The 23,399-nt window shown below is 35.1% G+C and overlaps 1 protein-coding gene across 1 annotated transcript in view; it reads right to left on the minus strand.

Moving 5' to 3' along the window:
• DPH6 (diphthamine biosynthesis 6) overlaps positions 1-23,399 on the minus strand; it is a 236,242-nt gene that overhangs the window by 113,842 nt on the left and 99,001 nt on the right. Inside the window, exon 12 of the mRNA XM_083373895.1 lies at positions 20,733-20,907. Within this exon, the coding sequence (XP_083230021.1) occupies positions 20,733-20,907 (175 nt within the window). The remainder of the gene's footprint in view (positions 1-20,732; positions 20,908-23,399) is intronic.

Below are 23,399 nucleotides of genomic sequence, written 5' to 3' on the forward strand. Positions count from 1 at the left end.
TTCTGTGGCCATAATACCAGCTGTATCAATTGCTAGTTTGCAATGTATTTCTTGGCTGCTTGTTCCTTTACTTTTGATGGTGGATCCTAAAATGCAGCTATCTATCACTTCAAAGTTTTCATTCTGGGGTTGTTGTTTTCACTGGTTTGATATTTATTTTATTTTAGTTTTTGTTATGATCCTTGACTTTTATTAGCAGTTTCTTTATATTTTCAGTAAGTGTCACATAGGGACAACAGTTTTACTATAAGAAACAAATCTCACTTATCTTTTTCAAAGGAGAAAACCCCAGCAGGTAAATGCACAATACAAAAGGCTGAAACAAGCATGCAAAATTAAAATTCACAACACCAGTCTTTGTTACAACAGGAAGTGCTCTTTTTATAGTTTAGTTCATTTTAAAACATCTGTATCCCCAAGATATCTCCCATAGTTTGGGGCAAAATAAATGGGGATCTCTTGATAATTATTTTACAAATTCTCAAATTATCTGTTTCCAAGTGTTTAATTAGAATTAGCTTGCTAAAAAACTAAAAGAATTCCAATGAGGCTTAAAAGCTTTTTTACTTTGTAATTTGACCTGACTGAACCAAAGGAGAAATTCCCAAGGAAGAATTTTCTGTTGAAGATGGTAGAGGAGCAGGAACAGGAGCAATAAAATTGCTTTTTAGCAAATCCAATGTGCATGCTGAAGTGAAGCTGAAAGTATAGTGAAAATGTTAATTATGTTTGTTCTTACACTACTGAAAAATACTCAAAACATTCTTAATATGGAGTTTAACATGTCATTCTCAAAGGAAAGGACATGAAGTAGGAAGGTCAGTTTTCATTTGTATCTCTCTTTCCCAGGACCATGGACCCTATTCCATTCAGACCTCATTTTCCTACATGCTGCTCTAATGGAGGACAAGAATTGCATTGTTCTGGACTTCCGGTTTTGCGTGGTAATGCACAGCCATGGGATTGTGAAGCTCCACTCCCTGCGCCTCTTTTCATCCTGCCAGGGAATTCTAAATGGGTCTAAAGCCGCCCGAAGAGGCAGCAAAGAAAGAGGGGCGCCCCAATGATCTCGGAATGATAGTGGTTGTCCCATTCAATCTAGGAATTCCCTCTAACCCGACAGGGGAAAGGCTGGCCCCACCTCGATAACCAGCCCAAGCTACTTGAAGTAGTTCACAAATACTCAGCAGAACATCAATAACAGCATGTTGAAAATGGGTGAGTAATTTGATCTTCTCTCTCCTACTCTATATCCTGAACTTTTGGAAAAGATACTCCAAGAAGCAAAAAAGCCTCAGAAAGTGAAAAGGAGGGGGAGCTTAGCCCCACCCTCCCATGGAAGGAAATGGCAAATAAAATTAAGGGGGCAAGAAACATACTGTTGCTGACATCTAGTGGTGGAAGAGAATATATAATTTAGCTGCTTTGTTATATGTATTGGCAGGACACTCAGAATGAGATAACCTACTTCTTCGATCTTTAAAAAGAGCTAAACAAAACATTCTGGGCCAGCCACAATAAGCAAAGATTATAAGTGCAAAACCAAAAACCTAACTGACCTTCATGGATGATAAACACATATTGACTGTGCCTTTAAAGTTGTTTTCAGAGAAAGAAAAAAAAAGAGTTTTAGCTATCATGGAAATGTCAGGAACTTGCAAAAAGAACTTGTCAAGAAAAACCAAATACTTTCTAGGAGGAAATGATCACTATGTTGCAACTAATCCAAACAACAATGGCTCTATATTACAATGAAATTAAAAACAACTTTGATGACATATATGGACATATCTCTACGTTAACCTCACAACATAAGAATTTTCAGAAAATGAAAGAATCTACCAATGAAGGGTTTGTGATTTAACCCAGATGGAGGAAAATATAAAAGATGTGGAAGCATTGGAACTAGAAAAGACAGTCCACACTCCAGAATCACAAAACAAAGCTGAAGATAAGAAGAAAAGCCTGACAAAATGGATCACAGTGATACTAAAAAATCTATGACTTGAGAGACAAAAAAGATAAAAGAAATCAACATCTTATCTGATCTGCCTCTACCATTCTTAACAACATCCACAAGAAAGTGGCAAGACTTGTTAACTAAGTGGAATAGATGGATGAGAAAAGCTGTTTGGCAAAAAAAAAAAAGACTAAATTCAGATCCAAGGGATCAGAAGATTAGACCTATCAGAAGCAATTTTTAAAGATTAAACATTTGTTTGAATATGGTTAAAATATAATATGGAGTACTCAACCAGTAACTATTTTTTTAATGATATGAGAAATGTAACTGTCTTATCAGATGCAATTTTTAAAGATTAAGTATTTGTTTGAGTATGTTAAAATATAACGTAAATTAGTAAATACCAAATGGAATAGAGTTAAAAAATGAAAAAGTGGGGGATATAAATGAATTTTAGTTTGAGAGATATGTTTTTCTTTTTCTTCTTTCTTATTCTGAGTAATATTGTATTTTTTATGATATGAGAAATGTAATTTTGGGGAGGATTATTGTGAGGGAAACAGCTTAGATATTTAACCGTAAACCAATTTTGAGAAAATCTTAACAGATAAAAAATAATTTCAATTTTGTGGGGAAAAAGTTTAAATAAAAATGTTGAAAACAGGACATATAACGCAACCAAGAGGACTAATTAGAAAAGAAGTTCTATATTGATGCTATTACCAATTGGATAAATGTTAGAAAAATGTTTATATTTAACCTCTTTGTTACTAAAATATTAAGAACAGTATTAACCTAACGTTTGCAAAAGAGAATATGGGAAGAAGAGAAAATCAAGGAAAGCTGTTATGTAGAATACGATATGATAGAAATTGACTATTATTGATTGTTGTGAAATGTGAACCCAGAAAACATGCTGTTTACTAAGCACTATTATTGTTTTTTAAAAAATTAAATACACATACACACACACACACACACACACACACACACACACACAATTGCATTGTTCTTGTAAATTGCAGGATTGGTGGGGAATAATTGCTTGAATGAGTTGTGGAGCTTGGCTCATAATGCAATCATATATTATTCTCTGTGGGCGCGCCTGCCCTTTGGAATGATTTACCTGTGGAACTCCGGACTGCCCCCGACCTGCGCTCGTTTCGCCGGGACCTGAAAACCTGGCTTTTCGATTTATCCAGCCTGGACTGAGGGGGGTTTTAGTTTTAAATTTTAACATTGTTTTATTGTTGGGCTATTATTAATTTAATTCTTTTTAATTCTATTTTTATCTTAATTTATATTGTCTTTTAAATATTGCCCTGTAAACCGCCCTGAGTCCTTCGGGAATAGGGCGGTATAGAAAACTAAACAAACAAACAAACAAACAAATAAATTTATTCTGAACTCAGTAATTATAAAGCCCCCTTCCCAAAAAAGATTTGAGAAAGTGGGCAGCTCAGAAGGCCTGTCTCAGAATATATATGTGACATCCCCTAATGGTAGGAAGGTTTCACATGCTTGGTTTTACTTTCTTTCTCAAATGTTAGACCACCCTAAGTAAAGGATTGTATTCCACAATGATAATATTTTCATTATCAAAATTTTTAAGATAATCTAAAATAACTATATTATCTAATTTAAAAAATGACTTTATTCATAGGGAGGAAGAATCTCTATTTTCCTATTTGCTAACTCTATATTATAGGTGAATAGAGATGAGGTTAATAATATTTCAGAATACTAGAGATGTTTCAACTTCCATCTTTTAAAGCTACTTTTCAGGATGCTGTAAGCAAACATTTTCATTTCTCTCTTGTACATTTATTTTAATCTTAATTATAAGCACATTTTTCAATGTCAACTGCTATTAAAAGACTAACAAGAAGGCTCAAGAAGAAGCAGAAAAAATATAGGTCAAACTACCCAGGTTAGAATGAATGTACAGGAACATAAATAAAAATAAAAATAAAAATAGGAAAGGAAAGGAAAGGAAAGGAAAGGAAAGGAAAGGAAAGGAAAGGAAAGGAAAGGAAAGGAAAGGAAAGGAAAGGAAAGGAAAGGAAAGGAAAGGAAAGGAAAGGAAAGGAAATTTGCATGTGGGAGAGATTTTGCAAATTTTCATTTGTGCAAACTAGTTACCTAACATTAAATGATACAATATTGTTTGGACAAAGCATGCTTTCTAGAATAGCCTCAGTATGTTATGAGATAGAATACTTGCATCTGTGCATACTGAACAACCAGACATTCAGTTACATGAAAAAGAGGAAGAGAGATCTTCTACGTAGGCTTATCTTTACTATTTATGTTCCTGAAATCTCACTGGCAGTAGATTGTGAATAAGTAGTCATTTCACCATCAAACCTCCTCTGCTCTTTTGAACTCAGTGGTTTAAAAGCAGAATGAAGTTTACAAAGGAAGGTCATGCTGTACTGGTGTTATCACTTAATCGCAATCAAAACTCCTATTTATTGCTATTTAAGGCGTTTAAGGCAAATTCAAGTATAAAAAGAAAGAAGACACAAATCTTATAAATTTACGTTAACTCCTCTCCCAGGGTCTCTTAGGACATTTATACAAAACATGGAAATAGCCACAATGGCAGTCTTGTTTCTATTTCATCTATAAATCAAAATCATCACTATCTAAATCAACATAAGAAAGGTTATCATTTGAACACACATAATAGAAAAATAAAAAAATCTGATATAGTTTTTAATCACTGAAAAAGGTAATAAAGTTGTTTTAAGATATTTAAACTAATCAAAGACGACACAGTATTTGATTATCCCCCACAATTAGCAAGAACTGCCACTGGGATTTTGTTCCTGGAAAACTTCTCTTTTATAAACAGAGCTCTTATTATGCTGAACAAATTAATGAGATTTCAAACTCCAGCATTTATAATGTATAAAGTATGCTTGCTGAGGAAGGCACAGTGCACATGGTACTGATATGTAAGTTACAGGTAGCCCTTGACTCATGACCACAACTGAACCCAAAATTTCTGTTGCTAAGTGAGACCTTTGTTAAGTGTATTTTGCCCCATTTTATGATTTTCTTGCCACACTTTTTAAGTGAATCACTGTAGCTGATTCGTAACATGATCGTTAAGACTTTCCCATTGGCTTTGTTTGTTGGACGGTTGCAAAAAGTGACCATGTGATCCCAGGACCCTGCAACAACCGTCATAAATATGAATCAGTTGACAGGCGTCTGAATTTTGATCTCATAATCACGGGAATGTTGCAATGGTTGTAAGTGTGAAAAATGGTCATATGTCACTTTTTTCAGTGTTGTAACTTTGAACATTCACTAAACGAACTGTGGTAAGTCAAGGAGTAACCTGTAATATCTTTCCTCTTCCTTATAAAACAAACACAATCTCTGTTTATGATTCCATAAAAGGAAATAGGTTTATTATGCCACTTCTGACTTGTCTCTCCTGGAAGGGGATGCGTGGAACCTGCTGTACATGGTCAATCACATTATTGCCTGGACAGATCAATCAGCAAGAACCCAAGTGGCTGCTTTTCCACTATCTCTTCCACAATACCAAGGAAAATCTCACAGAAAAAGTTGTGGAATCTCGTATCAAGACCAAGTACATTTTTTCAACAAAATTATCTTGGCAAAGAGACATTTTTTTCTCATGCTCAAACTAAAACAGAGCCTCTTTCTTGAAAACTGATCTAATAAAAAGAAACTCAGTCAGCCTGCAAAAAGAAATGTAAGGTCATGCACTTTTATTGCAAGTATCATGTACTATTTCCACAATAAGACACATATGTGTCCAATTGATTGGTTAGCTTCCATTTGGAGTATCAGATACCTTCCCTGTATATATGAACAGTAAGTGAAGCGGAGCTCCAGCCTATCAGAATGTCATGAGTCATGAGTCTATTTTTGGCCTGTATCCAATTCATGCACTATGGTAAATGTGCTAATAACATTGTTTTGTTATATTAATAACATTAAGCTTTCAACTGTTAAATAAAAGCCATAGGATAATCACACAGTGCTGAGATATAGAAAATGTTTTCAAAGTTTCATTCTCCCCACCTCCAAATACTCTTTCTGAAACTGCTGTTAGTCCCAAGAAAGGAACATCTTACTTTGTGCCAAATGAAGATTCCTTAAAAAACAAAACAAAACCACTTTAAAATACCAATGCATGCACACACAAATGCACATACGCACCTTGTCATGGTAGGCATGAAGGTGTGATGGGAAGACAGAGAACACAGTAGAAGAACTCTAGTTAAGCATCTGGTCACAAGAAATCACAGCTTGAAGAATTCAATTGTGAAATATAAATGGGGGGAGGGAGAGGAACTTTCAGAAGTATTCAGAAACTGTCAAACACACAGCTGTAAAGTTTTAGCAAAAGCACAGGCATATGTAATATCTTTTACTCAAAAATCAAGTGTTTTTAGTCTTACTTAACAAGGAACTAATCAAGTAAAGATAATTATCTTAAGACACAAAAATCTTTGATGGAAACATTAATAAAGTTATCCAAAATATAGTAATATGGCTGTAATATAGATGCAAATTTCTTCTGATGTCAGACTGAGGCAATCAATATATATATATTTTCATTCTGAGGAGACATATTCTGAGGAGACATATAAAGATATTGAAACAGAAGTAGTTCCTCTGTAATTTTGGCTATGATGAGCAACTTTAGTTTATAGAGAATCCTGCTTCAAATATTTTCTTATAGAAGGAAACTGATAGTTATGGACCTTTTATTTTCCCAGAATATTGTTGAGTTTTCATTGGAATAAATATTGGTGACATAAATAGCACTTTTATCATGTATGCATCGGTTGCATAAGCTTTTAATACCTCAATGTCTGCAATGCATATTTATATGATCCTAATTTTATGAAGCAGAATGACGGGAAAATCTATAACTTATTTTTTTCTGCTGCAAGTATGGTGTCCCATTTCAGCAGGGACAATCCTATTTTAGAAGAAAATGGCAAATCTGACAGTGACATAAATGCATCTCAGGTCTTCATTACTGATTTGTCTGGCAACACAGCATACCTAAGCCTCCACCTACAATTTCAATGAAAACAGCATTGGGATGTGAACAGATCAGTTTGCATTTTTTGTCATCATTTTAAAAAAATAAAATCTAAAAATTCAATAGGAATTTAATATGAATTCCATGTGAAAAAAGTTTAAATTATTCTAAAAGAAATAAAAATATATTATACTTAATTTGAAAATAAACTATTTTGAGGCACATAGCTCACTGTTAATGTGTTTCTGCATATGTTTGTGTTTCATGCAGATGTTGAAACATGTACTCTAGTTTATTACTGAAAAGAAATATTCTTAAACACAAATCCAGAAATTTCATTCTCAAACCTATAGATTTTCTCCCAACATTACTGAAAAAATGTACTGTTGGTAAAGATACAATCAATTAAAAAAATAAAATATATTTTGAGACTGCTATTCTGCAAAACTAAAAACTAGTTTCTTATGCCATAAGGATCAGCATAAACTATGTGTTACAAAAATAGTCTTTAACAAACTTGAAAAAAAGTTTTTTTTACTCCTAATGGCAACAGCATTATTACTTCCACATGTATCATTGTTTTCAGATCAAGAGCATAGAAAGATTTATTCATCCTGAGTTATGTCCTAAATTAACGTAGTTTTTAAACTAGTCTGGATTCTTACAATTATAATAATAAAAAGACAGAACAATCAGTCTTTTTAATGGAAGTTGAATGCAGAAACCCAATAGTTAAGAAATTCATCTTTTAAAGCCAGTCTCCCTATTAGCCTTTTTACAGTATGTCTACATTAGTCCCTCAAATTACAAAGGTCCACCTGTCAGGAATGATCAGCGTTAGTGAACCACCAAAATTAATGTTTTGTCTGAAGAGTATGAAGACAGACAAATAAAGGAAACATCCTGAAAAGCCTACTTGTACTGAAATGACAAATAACATAACTCTGACCATTAGTTGCAATGTTTTTGGAAAGTAGAAACTTTTAATACGGTATCATCATTCATCTAAAATGAATGGTATTCAACTGATGATAGTGGATCTTTTCTTTCTTCCTATACAACTGTAAATAACTATTTCCTCTGCTGTGTGAATTCTACATGCCTATTTTCAGAGATGCCGCACCAGATAAATAACACTGTCCTGTCTGTCTTGTCATGTCAACTACATGCTGATGATCCTTTGTGATCTGCAGTTTGGAAACACTATCAAGGTCAGAAGCAATCACTTAGAAAACCCCTTGTGACACACATGTATTTAATAATTTCTGCAGCAAGTGGAAACAAATAATGTTGAAAATAAAAAATTCTTGCATACAGATTCTCACCAAAAGAAGGCACATTTCAGAAGGAAGGTGCACTTAAGGTCTCCATCGAAGTGAAAGAATTTTATGAGCCTATATTAATTACGAATGCTCTGACTAAAATTGCTGTCTCACACCTCTGTTCTGATGTATCGTTTTGAAGCCAAGTCTTACTATGTTGGGCAAATGGCCACCTCTTTCAACTCCTCTGACCTGTTTTGTGTGTGTGTGTGTGTGTAGACAGCGTATGTGTGTGTGTGATAGAGACAGAGAAAGGAAAAAATGGTTATGAGGCATTTACAACTGATGCACATATCACAAAATTATTTCTGCCAAGCTTGCTCCATGACCTGCCCGTGGGACATGACGTGTTCTGAGATGCTCTATCAAACTGAATCTTTCCAGGACAATGCAAATTATGACCAATTCCATCATCCTGCATTATGCGCTTCATGCTAATCTTCCTAATGCAAGAGAATAGGGAGGGTTTGCTGTTCTGCTGAAGGGCATGTTGTCTGATTGAATGATTTTGAAAGAATGTTCACAATCCCCCCCACACACACACAATCTTATCACAGCTGGGGCTACCTTTGCTTACAACTACTATGCTGAATTTTCAATTGTAGGCTTCCCTGTTCATCATTAATTGGGAATCTAAGTGGATCTACTTTTTAAAAATATAATTAACAGTTATTTAAAAAAATTAAAAAATGAGAGTCTGGCATAAATTGTAAGCTTATAACAAATGCTGTCCACTGAATCTTCCCGCCGACTTCTCCTAAGGTTGTAAGATGGATTTGCAGATCTCCATGCAGTTATAACATGTCTTACTGCAGCTTTTGATGAAATCATTTTAGTGATAGGATTATGGCATTTTCTGGCTTCCAGCCCTTTTAAGTTTTGGATATTTTGCCACAGACTCAAAAGAAACACTCAACTTTTTCTCTTGAAAGTTTCTACAAAAGATAATTCTTGGATAATACCTCTATGAATCAGAAGGTGGCAGTATTACTGCACAAAAGAAATGGGTCAGATTTGATATTCTAATTTTATGTTCAAAAACAAACATTTTAGCGATGAGCATACTTTACTTATAATGTTAAAACTTAAATATGAAATTATTTTCAGCAGGAACAATGATTACGGCATTACTGGTTAGAGCTAGTTTTTTGATTGTATTTGTCCAGTTTACACTAAAAGAATTTTGCACAAAGGAACACTAGTATATTTTTTTTCAAATGGTATTTATCATCAGAAGTTGTAAGACTTGCATTCCTTGAAATCATCTGAGATAAGAAAGAAGACGACTTTGTTACTTGAATACGGAAATAATGTAATATTTGACTGAAGGTTTAGAAAACTTGCATATATTCTACTTTGTTATACTGTAAAAGAAGAAGGTGTCCTAGCAGATTTGAGGATTAGAAATGTTCCTTTGGAGGCAAAACACTTGTTTTAAAGAAAAAAAAATCTTAGTGCTGAAATAGTACCATTGTGAAAGTTATAAAAAATGGATTTTGCAACATTTATTTCATTTTTTTAAAATTAACCATCAATCTTATTTCAAAACATTTCTACTTTTTAGGAATCTATGGATGCCAGATACTTATAAATGCTAAAATATAGAAGCCCTCAGGACGTTTGTCCTGAGGAAACAAACATTTTCATCTACTAGCCAGTACAACTGATGCTCAAGTCTGCTCTTACTGCTTCAGTTTTATTTTCTCTGCAACTGCTGTTTCAAATCATAACACAACAGATGTTTTTGAAAGTTAAAACACACATTTTCTTTCTAAGTGAGCATTTATTTTCTTTCTTTTCACATAAAACACCAGATCAAAGATGAGCAACTTTTTCTTTAGCATTTACATGGCGGTCTTGAAAGAAAACCTCACATAGCTGGTTTCATATGTTACCGCATCTTTACCCACGCCTAATAAATACAGAGCAGCCATTCACACTAGAATATTAGTAAGAAGAGACAGAAAGATATTTAGCTTTGTATTTTATTCCTGGTGAGGCTCAAAGCCTCAAAGGTAAATGACTATCTGAACACCCTTTTAGAAAAGAATCCGGTACACTCTGCAAATTCTGCAGCATGTTGACATGAACCAGGGCAGGCAGACACCAATAATACATGAAGTGTGGTTCAGAGGCAATTAGGATCAGTTGTCAAGGCCAGGCCATTAATGAAAGAACATGTCAGAGGAGCTGGAGACTTCAATGGTTGAGGGCAAGAAGGCGATTTAGTGTGACAGATCGAGTCCTTCCAATGTCCTCAGTGGTACATGCTAATACCAGCCTTAACAACCTTTTTGTGGCAGTGTATAATGTGACTAACATGGACTTTGATTCAGCAAAATGACTGCTGCCACTGTTAGTCTGTCTCATTCCAACAACAGTAAATGCACTGCTTCAAATAATTACCCACTTCCTTAGCTGTTCCCCCCCCCACACACACACTTGTCTAATGCAGTGGGCTTTTATGCATGCCATACCGTTTAGCTCCAGAAGGTCACAACACTTACCCTGCTGTTTTCTATTTGTTTATGTAGTGTTCATACCATTTATAAATTGCTGAAATAATAAATACCTCCCTACCACTAACGTATAACTAAAATTGAAGTTAGAACCCAGCAGCAGTGGCTAAGCACAAAGGCAAATATAGGAAATCAGCACAGGAAACATTGTCCTTGTGTGCAAATGCCATGGAATGCAGCACAAAGCATGGAGGAACACTGCCAGTCAGTGGCCACGTATCCCCTGGTTCTCAGGGATAAAGGCAGGAAGGGAAAAAAGTAATCTTTTAAAGGCTTGATTCCTTCCTGTAGAATGTATTTTACATTCTTACTTAACCTAATTCACATTGAAATCATTTTTTGTAAAGATATTTGCATTTGTGAAGCGTATTTGATAAAGTATATGAAAATACTGTGGGGACCTTCAATTTTTAAAATATGTATTATGAAAAGTATATTGCATTGGATAATTAAATGCAACTGAAACATTTCTGGTTAAAATTGTATTAGCATCCCCATCACTCTAAAGAATTTAAGAGTATACAGTTACAAATATGAATAACTATCCAGTTATTGTGACTCACTTATACTTCTTACTTAGCTTATACCGAATCTTAATTGCTAAAAATACATGGTAAGGCAGGAAGTAGGGATGAAGAACTATAAGTGCCATACAAATTCTGTTTATTGAAATGGCCGTTCAATAGCAGGATGCATTCAGAATTTTTTTCAAAGTAGACAAAGAGAGACAGAGAGAAGAGAGGACAAGACTACTGCTTGATATTTCATTGTGTTCTTACTCTCCTTTCTTTTTTCATACACTCGGTCAGATGACGTGGATCCACACCTATCACTTTTATTACTTAGCAATGCCTGGAGTGACCTTTCTAGAGGCAATACTTAGTTGTGACTGACAGGAAAGGCTGTTTCTGCTGTGATGGATTTGTTCCCCTCTGCATTATTGTCACAATGCCCTGCCTTCTTCAGTTCCAACCCACTCCTGTAATTTTTTTCCCTTTCTCTCTCTCTCTTTTTTAAATATGTACCCAGGGAAGTTTTTTGATTATTAGCTTATGGACCAAATGAAAATGTCATGAAACTGTTTTGAGTTGGAGGTAAGTGATGATAAAATGCATCTCTTGGATAGGCCACTGTACATAATGAATGAAGGCCGACATCTTAAAAAGACCTATCTTAACTAAAAAGTTCAATAAAATCCACAACAACCATCAAAAAATTTTTTTAACCATTGCCTGTTACAATTTTCATATCTTCATTGAAGAACAAGTCTGCATTATATAAAACTCTCATATCCTACAAGTAGTATATCCTAGAGTAAATAACTTCATATATACCAGAGGTCCCCAACCCCCGTTCCATGGACCCATACCGGTCCGCACAAACAATCACAGCTCCATCCGTGAGAGGCAGGCAGCACACAAAACCATGCCTCCTCCAGTTTGTGGAACAACCTCTCTCCAAGGAACCAGTCCCTAGTGCCCAAAAGGTTGGGGACCTCTGATATACACCAGTTTTCTCAACCTTGGCAACTTTAAAATGTGTGTACCTCAACTCTCAGAATTCTCCAGCCAATAATATGTTGGTTGTGGCATTATGGGAATTGAAGTCCACACATTTTAAAATTGCCAAGGTTGAGAAACACTGATAGAGACTAATAGACAGATTAAAGAAAATGTTAACACCTAAACAAAGTCTGATTTCTAGTTTGTTTGGGAAAAGTAAGACCCTATACTCTAACTTTGGAATATTCTATAAGTATGTAGATTTGTAATGAAACAAATCTGGCCCATTAAAACAAGCCAATAATTTTTAGTTGTTCTCAGAACTAACAGAATTTGTGTAGAAAAAGAAAGTAGAAAGAAGCACTTAAGAATTTTTTGCAGTAGACCATGATCAGCCAACTGTTTTCCAGCTTAAGAAGAGTACAAATAATAATAATAAACAGGCTAAAATATTGTGGGATTTCTGATTTATGAGTCTTGGCTCATAATACACCAGATTTAACTGTTGTTGAAAAGAATAAAGTATGGATAATCGATGTAGCAATATCAGGGAATAGTAAATGCCAAACAATTGGAGAAAATCATCAGTGTAACTAATTTTAATCTCTTGCCTCTTTTTTAAACTTTTATATATACTGCTTTATATTTTAACATTTTAACAGAGTCCCTCTTTGAGGGAGACAGGTAATACAAAAATTTGAATGACAGATAGTAGGATAAGATAGGCAGATAAATAAATAAACAACTGAAAATTGAAGTTGAAAAATTATGACATAAACTGGCCATTTTGGTCCCAGTGGTTACTGGCACTTTGGGTGCTATGCCCCAAATCATGGACTGCACTTAGAAAATCTGCACATTGACAAAATTTCCATCTGTCAATTGCAAAAGGCCACCTGCTTAGATCTACACAATATAATATTCTAGATTCTTGGGAAGAACTTGATGCTTATGAAAGCCAGCACCAGCTAAAAAATTGGCAGTTTTGACTTCACGTTGTTTTATACAGCCCCAGGACACTGCAATGGTCATAAATGTGAATCAGTTACCAAGTGACTGAATTCTGATCACATGACCTTGGGGAATGCTGCAACGGTCATAAATGTGAAAAACAGTCATAAATCACTTTTTTCAGTGCTGTTGTAACTTTAAATAAATAAATAAAATGTTGGAAGTTGAGGGCTACCTGTAATAATAATAATTAGAACAACAACTACAACACTAACAACAACAAGAACAATCATGCCAAATCCAATCTAAACATCTGGTTGACTATGCCACCAACCTTAGTAATAATAAAACCTATTAAATATATATGCCACCTGATTCCTAGCAAAAAGATCACAGGAGTTATTTTTTTGGCAAATTTTACTTGTTCTCATTTTTGGGCAATTTGTTCCTTTTAATGCGAATCAAGATACTTCTCAGTTTGGTATTCTGTATGCTAACATGCAGCTTCATTATCCAATTTCCTCCTTGCTGTACTTGCACTGAACTTGCCAACTTTCAGGATACATAACTATCTCAAATCATGTGCTATTTCTGTTTGATATAAAATATCCCCAGAAAAACATGAACAATATTATTCATTGTAATAATGACACAGGTACAATTATTTACTCTTGTAACCATGTAGTTACTAAAATGTATTCTGCCTCAAGAAAATCAGGCTTAAAATAGAACTTTCTCATTTATTAATTCATGCTTTAATGATACACTGCCATGCAGATATGGCAATAAATATAATTAAAAGTCTTGGGCTCAAATATCCTTGAATATCTAGATGGCAGTTACAATTCATAGAAAGTCTCTTATCTGACTAAATGCGAATCTTACTTTAAAAATAGTTGCTCCTAATGAGACATCTTTCTTTGTAATTATATTTTCCCAGAAAAATGAGTTTTCTTTAATAACAAATGAGTATCTTTTTCAACAGTGTACATAAGTGATTAAAAAAAAATCTTCTGTAGCAGGTGTCTCCAACCCCTGAGCTCTGGCCCACTCTCAGGCAGTGCCCATTCAGAACCAGGCCACGCAAGTGTCAGGTGAACATGCATATGCAGCTCCACTTACATGGGAGGTGGGTGTTTGCACAGCTCCCTTTGTGTGTGCTCACATGCATGCTTGCTACTCACCATCTCCTCTTTCCCTCCCTCCCACCCCCCTCTGATCCACCAAGATGGAAAGGTTGGAGACCACTGCTCTGTAGCATTTGAGGATGAAGAGAAATTAAGAATTATATTCGTTAGTCTGAACATTGAAGAAGCAGGATATATGGTATGGTATGGTATGGTATGGTATGGTATGGTATGGTATGGTATGGTATGGTATGGTATAGAATGGTATGGTATGGTGTGGTGTGGTGTGGTGTGATATGGTGCAGGGTGTGGTGTAGAGTAGAACAGAAGAGAACAGAATACAATAGAATAGAATACTTTGTGTGGCCACCTATGACTTGTGGCCACACAAGGAATTTGTCCCTGGTACAGAAGCTCTCAGTGTACATGTAAAGCAACAGAGTAATAATAATATCAATAACAGAGAATAGTAAAGAAGATAAGAAAGATAATAATAATGCTACAGCATGGGTACATAGAAATTAGACTGTACTGTGAGAATTAGGTGTTCAGCAGAGTGATGGCACAAGGGAAGAAGCTGTTGCTATGTCTAGTTGTTTTGGCATGCAATGCCTATAGTGGCGTCCTGAGGGGAGGAATTAAAACAGTTTATGTCCAGGATGTGAGGTCTCTGTAGATATTTTCTCAGTCCTTTTTCTGACCCATGCAATATACAGGACTTCTATGGAAGGCAGGCTGATTGCAATTGTTCTTTCTGTAGTTCTAACTATCCATTGGCGTCTGTATGTGTCTGTTTGGTTGCTGTACCAAACTGGACAGTTATAGAAGTACAAATGACAGACTGATTAATTACTCTGTAAAATTGTGTCAACAGCTCCTGGGGCACTCTGAATTTCCTGAGTTGATGCAGGAAGAAAATTCTTTGTTGTGTCTTTTTAACAGTGGTCCTACTGTTGGGTGTCCATTTCAAATTCTGGAAGATTATAGAACCCCTAAACTTGAAGGACTGTACTGATGATACTGTGATGTTGAATATAGTAAGAGGTGGTAGGATAGAAAAAGTATTGGTGTTTTTGAACTCTGACATTGAAGATGACTCTTGAGAATTCCACTGGTAGCAAAAAAATAAACATACAGATCCTTTTTTTGGGGGGGGGGAATCAGAGCACTATTGACCAGGCTGAAATTATTCACACTATATAAGATCCAACTGTAGTGACTAAGGAGTATGGCCTTAATGAAATATACAAGAAGCATTATGTAGTGAAAGAGGGCTAAAAAATTTTTATGGCTTGAGAAATGAGATAATATTCACACGTTACTCAGGCAGGCACCTCTTTGGTTCTCTGAATTTTAAGAAGAAGAAGGCAATACAGCACAATCAGACTTGTAAGATGCTGTTATTATAGTTAAAAGATTGTTGTAACTTTCCTGTGAAGTTTGTCTACCTTCTGGGGCTGACATCAGATCCCTTGAGAAGTCCATACTCTGGGAAAGGTGGAAGAAAGAACAATCAGCCACAATTGTGATGGATACATACACCGTTGGAAGTTGGAAAGGGAGAAGCTGGGGACAGACCATTATGGAAAAGGTCTATCCAAGAGGTGATATTGGATTGATGGCAGATAATCAAATAATAATCAAATATCAACAGACATATAGCCATCATATTCTGCAATTTTTTAAAAAAAACCTAACAAAAAATATAGTGTTCTGTCTTCATTTTGCTGTTGAAATTGGAATAAATCATGGCAACCAAAAATTCTACCTGGATTTCAAGTCTCTGATTTCCTAGCTTGCTGGGAGAATACAGTCTTCAAGGTAGGAACACTCATACAGTGAACATTCAAAATTATAATGGCACTAAACAAGATAGACATACGACTGGCTTTAAAAGTTACAGATGTTGCAGCATCCCCACAGTCACGTGATCACCATTTGCAACCTTCCCTGACAACCTCCTATAAGCAAAGTCAATGGGGAAGCCAGAAGGGAATTTCCAAGTCACTCCCAGTGCTTTTTCTCCCAAACAACTCCAAAACAACACCCTCTCTGTACTGTGCACTTGCATGCAGCACCCCTTCACCCACCTACACTCATGTACTTTACCCCCACTCACAGCCCCTGCTGGCCTGCTGGCACTCACAAAATTCTAATTCAAGGATAGATCTCCCAAACACACACACACACACACACACACACACACACACACCCCCCTATTGTTACATATTAAGTACAGATTGATTACATAATTTCATGTTATAATTCCTTTGGCCATCCCTCAAGTCAGATTTCACATCATATGCCCCTGTAAATCTCAGCTCTTCAGACACTTTTATTCAAAACTTGGTTTACTTGGCAGGCATTTCATAGACACAAAAACAGACTTGCTATTGTAAAAAAAGCTAGAACATTTTGGGTTTACATATATACACTGACTGAGAGGATTTTAAAGATTAATATACAATGAGACTAGAGGTTTCGGGATGGAAAAAAGTCATGGAACTTTGTTTTTCTGTGTGATAATTGCAGCGAAATTATTGTATTCACAATTATGGAAAGATGCGCATTACTCACGATGGAGGAATAGTTGGTGAAGAGATGGGACTTACTAAAATGGCCATATTCATTTCTTTGATCAGAGAAAAGACAGTATCTATATCAGGGGTCCTTGGTGGTCTCCGAGCTTGGTTGTTTTCTTGCAGATGTTTCATTACCCAAAGTTCTCCTTTATTAATATCTACATTAATTACTGACTGGTAACCCCTTATGGTAAAAAAAGTATGGTTTATGTTTTTGATGATTGAACAGGACAGATAGAAAAAGAGAGTCATGTTATAACCACAGAGTAAGAAGTGAATTTGTGCTTACGCTATAAAAAAGATCAGGAGGCACATCTTTTTTCCCCCTGTACATTTAGCTTTCTCTTTAATTTCTTTCTTTTTTATTTCATATTAATTGGTATTAGTTTTATTTAAAAATAGGAAGAAAAAAGTATATATAAACAAGAAAAAAAACTATTTCCACCACAAATTATGAAAGGGAAGCAGCACAAGTTTTTGCTAGGCATGAAAAAAAAATATAATTGCATGTATAGATATAAAAGCTTCTTGTATCTTATGATAACTCACTTTTCTCCACAAAATAGAGCTCAGGCAAGAATTATAATTAATTAATAGCCAAGACCAAAACAATGTACTATTATGGCTAGCTATATATTTTACATGTGGATAGAAACAGTTTGCTTGCTCATCTAGAGATGTTTACAGGTGATAGTCTGTCATACATACTTGAATGAAAATCTGGATATGTATAACATAAAAATTACTACAATTCATCTACACCAAAAGAAACAGGTTAAAAACATTACATACATACACAATAATGTTTGCTTTCTGTTATTCTAAAATATGCTGTTTCCCAAGTAGCCAATTTTTCATAAGCCCAATTACTTGCAATCTTTTTATCCCACTATCAAGAATATCATTTGTTTCTTTATTGTAGTAGATAAAACATCCTTTCATTGTTTCAGATCACAAGCTGTGCAGATACTACCCACTGTTCTTGCCTCCAGCACTTCACATTATTGGTGTATTATTTCATGCATGCCCTACTCTTTTATCAATTGCTTTTGAAGTAATGTTAATAGACTAGAAAATTGAGACATTTATGAAGTATAGGCAGTGTTTATGAAAAAATCCATAAAATATGACACAGTCAAGACAAGATAAAAGCAGCATTTTAATAGATTATGGCAAAGGAATTCTATCACAAGCTGACAACTGACTCCTCTGAGATTGCTAATTTTTATGGGATTAATTTTGTGTTATTAAGAAAGAAGCTAAATGTCCTAATTAACCTGTAAATAGCGTATACACCAAATTAAGCCTTGTGGCCTGTTGTTAGTTTTTTGGCATCAGCACCTTAGGCAGAATTATTGCAAAAGTATATAAAATAGTATTGGAGGTAAGCATTCTGCATGGAGTTAACTAAAAATCTCATTCAAATTATATTTTAAATACATTCATACTAGTATGTAAGTAGTAAAAATTTGCAAAATGCAGTTACGTGTTCTGCTTGCGTATGCAGTAATTCCCAATTAATGTGAATGGGCCCTTAAATGACCCAATGGCCAACAGTACAGAGGAATTAAATGAAAATCCCATAATTAGGCTGTATTCCACCACCATGTCCTGAAACCCCTATACCAATTGCCAACATTTGAAAGAGCACTTTGCCACATTCAGGTTCAGCTATGATCTGGCAAATTATGAAGCCTGAACCACAGAATCTATTTCTAGCACCTGAGACAGAAATGTGGTATCAAATCAAATTGTTGGTGGGAATTGTTTGTTTCATTCCAGCAAAGTACTAAATGTATTTAGTGTCCAGTTTTCATCTTTATGTAACAGAATTTTAGCAACTGTTTAGCATTCACTCACCTATCTGCACATTTGTATAAAAAAGAAGCACAAATGCCAAACCAAATTTGATTTTCACCATAACCAGGACCAGTTTTTAAGATAAATTTTTATTCTGAATAAATAACTTCAACTTATTATTTATAGGTAAAAAACTACAGATGAAAAGAGGTTAATTTCACTGCCTCAAACTCTAGAGGAGGAATAAAAGACATTAATATTCTGCTGAGAGGCTAAATTTTATTGAACACAAATTTCTATTAAACGTATAATATTTTTTTCCAGAAATATTCTTCCTAAACTTCATATCAAAAGTTTTTAGATGTTGATCTAGATTACGATTATAACTCTGGCTATATTTTAAACTGTCAATATATTACAGACATGTTTGAGTTATATGGAGTTATTATAAGAAGATATACATTGTCCATGGATAGAAAGATATGTGGAAGCAAATTGTCTCAACAAGTAAATATATGGAACATTCATTCTAAAAAAATGCCTATTTCTCTTGTCTTACACAATGTGTTGTATGATATTCAATAAAACTCTGGGATGAGTGCGCCTGTGGTTTGAAAAACAACTTTCATTCTATATGAATTAATTCACATACTGTTTCCTTTGTGAGTCAAAAAGCAATATTTTGTACATTTTAAATTGTAGCATTTATGAATTCTCTCTGCTATTTTAGTGTCAGAATTCAATTTTGATGTAAGAATAATATTGAAGTACAATGCTGCTAAAGAAAGGTATTTTCTGCTTGGTTGCCTTTAAAAACTGTACATGCTCCATATACAATTTGAAGTCAACTTCATTATACTCCAGCCAAAACATGTACTCTTTTTTTAAAATCATTTTTGACAATATCCAAAAAAGAAAATGGGGGAAAAAAAACTAAACCCCAAGATAGCAAAATTAGAAATAAATTTACTGGGAGTTCAAGATACATGAAACTTTACTGACAGTGTTCACAGTATTTCTGACCGGCTGCTTAATCTTAAACTGGCAAATATTCATATTAGTTATTCTGGTATAGTAAATAGCTTTGGTGGGGGGGGGGGGAATAGCTAACAAATAATATCATCTTCCACACAAACATTCTCTCTCTCTCTCTCTCTCTCTCTCTCTCTCTCTCTCTCTCTCTCTCTCTCTCTCCTTATCTGTTCCCACTTAATATAATGAATATCTGATAATGATAATAATTATTTTATTAATGCCTTAGACCAGAATATAACCTAAGATACATTATTTACTTTATAGGTGCCATACAGAAGTGCCATAAAGTCTTCAGTGTTGTAAAAATAGCATATAAAAATTATAAATTTTAAAATTGGGAAAACAATCCCAAATGCATCTCTATGAAAAAAGTCATTAGCTAGATGCTCCAAATGTTGCAAACTAGCCCAATCAAAGACCTCTCCCATTTCCTCCCAAGTCAAATGATTCAGAGTATATACATATATAAACATACACATACACACACCCTTTCTATGCTTAGCCTAAGTTGATGTGAATCCCAATTTAGCCCTACTATGGGAATAATTTCTAAGAATGCAATTTAAAAAAAATAATAATTCTTTGCAGAGATTATTAAATGCACAAAACAGGCATTACATTTCATAACCTACTCCACATTACGATATCTTTTTCTTGCTTTCCCAATTTCCTTATAAACTTAAGCATTTACGTAGTTTCCTTTGTTGAATATTACATTATCAAATTCCTCCTTCCATCTTGCTCTACCTTAAGCCCTTAGGTTGTCTTCAAAGGAAATTAACACAAGAGAGACAATACTAACTGATGTTTAAAACGGATGGCCTAATATTACAATATGCAGATTCAAGGAACTTCCTTAATGGGAAAATATGGCACAGATGAAGATGACTTACCTGTATGCACTGACTGTAAGGACCAATATTGGCAGGAGCCCAATGAGAAATACTCTGTACATGCATTGCCTGCTTCTGGGGACCAGGTGCATCAGAGATCATTTTATCATCCTTTTGGGCAAGGCAGTCCATCTGAAATAGCAGGTCTTCCTTCAATGGAGCTTCAACACAAACCCTGAAATAGTAACAAAAAAAATTACTGGCAGCATTTGAATGACATTAAACTGTCCCTGAGTTCTGGTTGCTGTACTCTTAATATTCCTAAGATTTATACCAGGGGTCAGCAACCTGAAACAGTGAAAGAGCCACTTGGAACCGGCTCCCTCACAAAAGGAAAAACTGGGAGCCGCAAAAAAATGTGTGCGCGTGTGCGTACATGCATGCATGCGCAGAACAGGGTTTGACTGAAGAGTGGAGCCAAGGCAAGATATGCACCTACCCTGCATATTTGGATTGATTGGTTGAACTTTTTTAGTCCCACTTTTTTTTTTGGACTGCACATGGCAGAGGACTGGGAGCCGCAGGAGATGGCTGAAAGAGCCGCATGTGGCTCTGGAGCCACGGGTTGCAGACCTGTGATTTATACCAACAGGACAGAGATGGGCGATGAGAATGAGCAAGAATTCTTGAAATCCCAGTCAAGAATGTCACTTGTTCCTTGCTACTTTCCCAGTTTCTATTCAGAGTAATCTCCATTGTCACTGAGAGAAAGAATAGGCAAATGGAGAACTTTGTATCCTTGCTTTGTTTTTGGTACTATTAATAACTTAGGAGAAAACAAATTAATAGGCAGGGACAATAGGAAGCAGAGCTAGAAGACAGTTGCAGATCACAGATAGGGATGGTAGCCTAAGATGTTATCAAATGTTGCCCAACCCTGACCCTGACTGATTCAACCATTAACTTCATTTCACACTCAAGTACTTTTGTGCAGCAAAATTCACAAAAAGATTAAATGTAGATTTATTCCTTCCATTTGTTGAGGCAAGTGAGGATCACAATATCTGCTAATTTCTTCTTCCACTACAGCCCCCAGCCTTCCCTGATATTCCTGAGAGTCCTCTAATTCTCTACAGCAGCTTTTCATGGAACCATCGAAACAATATGGAATTTGGCAAAATCTGCCTATAAAATAGCCAATTAGGAATATTAGTCCATGTAATTCTGGACCTTATTTACTGATTATGAATTTAGTGATTCCCATGATTATTTTCAGAATCCTTTTCATTGTACACTGCTTTATATAGGTCTTTATTTCATAGCTAGAAAAGGTCTTGCTAAAGAAACTCCACCAACTGAATGTTTTTTCCTCGTTTCCTTTATAATATAGGAGAAACAGAAAAAGAAGAAAACAATGAAAAAAGGGCTAGGGGGGACATGATAGCAGGGTTCCAATATTTGAGGGGCTGCCACAAAAAAGAGGGGGTCAACCTATTCTCCAAAGCACCTGAAAGCTGGACAAAAAGCAATGGATGGAATCTAACCAAGGAGAGAAGCAACCTAGAACTAAGGAGAAATTTCCTGACAGTGACAACAATTAATCCGTAGAATTGCTTGCCTCCAGAACTTGAGGGTGCTCCAACACTGAAGGTTTTTAAGAAGAGACTGGACAACAATTTGTCTGAAATGGTATAGGATCTTCTAGTTCAACCTCCCTGAGCAGGGGGTTGGACTACAAGACCTCTGATATCCCTTCCAACTCTACTATTTTGTTGTTATTATTATTAGTAGTAGTATTTTAGAAAGGCCAGAATGAGGATCCATACAAAGTCTTTCTCAACTGTTGTTTCACAGTACAAGGTCTAGCAGGTTATACTAAAATGTATACGTTATATATAGGTTCAAGCTCTATAAATAGAGGTGTAAAACTTTCATATTTTTTCTGGCTTCTTCTCAGTCAATTATACATTAGGATAACACATAGATGATGTGTAAATTATGGGGTATGGTATTAGTAAGAAACACTGGTTATTTATCTCAGTGAAATCTACAATGCAATGAGTTTCACAAAGATCCAATTACTAGAAAAGCTATTACTAAGTAAAGAGAAATATATCTTACTAAATGGAATAAGTAATAAAGCCCTCATCTGGAAAAAATATCCCAAAGAGATTTCATCTTAAAAAAGATTTTATGTAGCATTAAAAATATTTTAATTGTACAGTTCTTATTTCATTAGCTTTATATATTAAAATGCTTATTAAGAAAGCAGGAATGAAATACATTTAAAGACGGTTTTAAATTAAGAGGAATAAGAACACTGCTGTGCTGAATTCCCTGTTAAAGTTCAAGTTCAGTAGAACAGTATGCCTAAAAATATTTTTTAAACCATATAAAACCTATATTGGCTATGAGGGGAAAAACACTCATAAGGAGATAGCACTATTTTTCAGCTCTATAAAATAGGGTGCAACATTTGAATTATGAGCTTTAAGGGAAAGAAGAAAAGGTAGAGAGGAAAAATTAGGCTAGGATTTAAATTATAGATCTTGGTAGGAATGAAAAATATAAGTTAAAGTCAGCTCATACTGGCCACAAACATACTGGCCACAAACTATTCCCACATCCTAAGATTGTTAGTTACTACAGACACAGCTTAAAATACTAAGACCTCTTCCCCACCCCACCCCTTACCCTAATTTTTAAGCATCTTTCCTGATGAAAGCT

This window comes from Vipera ursinii, assembly GCF_947247035.1.
Source record: "Vipera ursinii genome assembly, chromosome: 1".
Lineage (NCBI taxonomy): Eukaryota > Metazoa > Chordata > Lepidosauria > Squamata > Viperidae > Vipera > Vipera ursinii.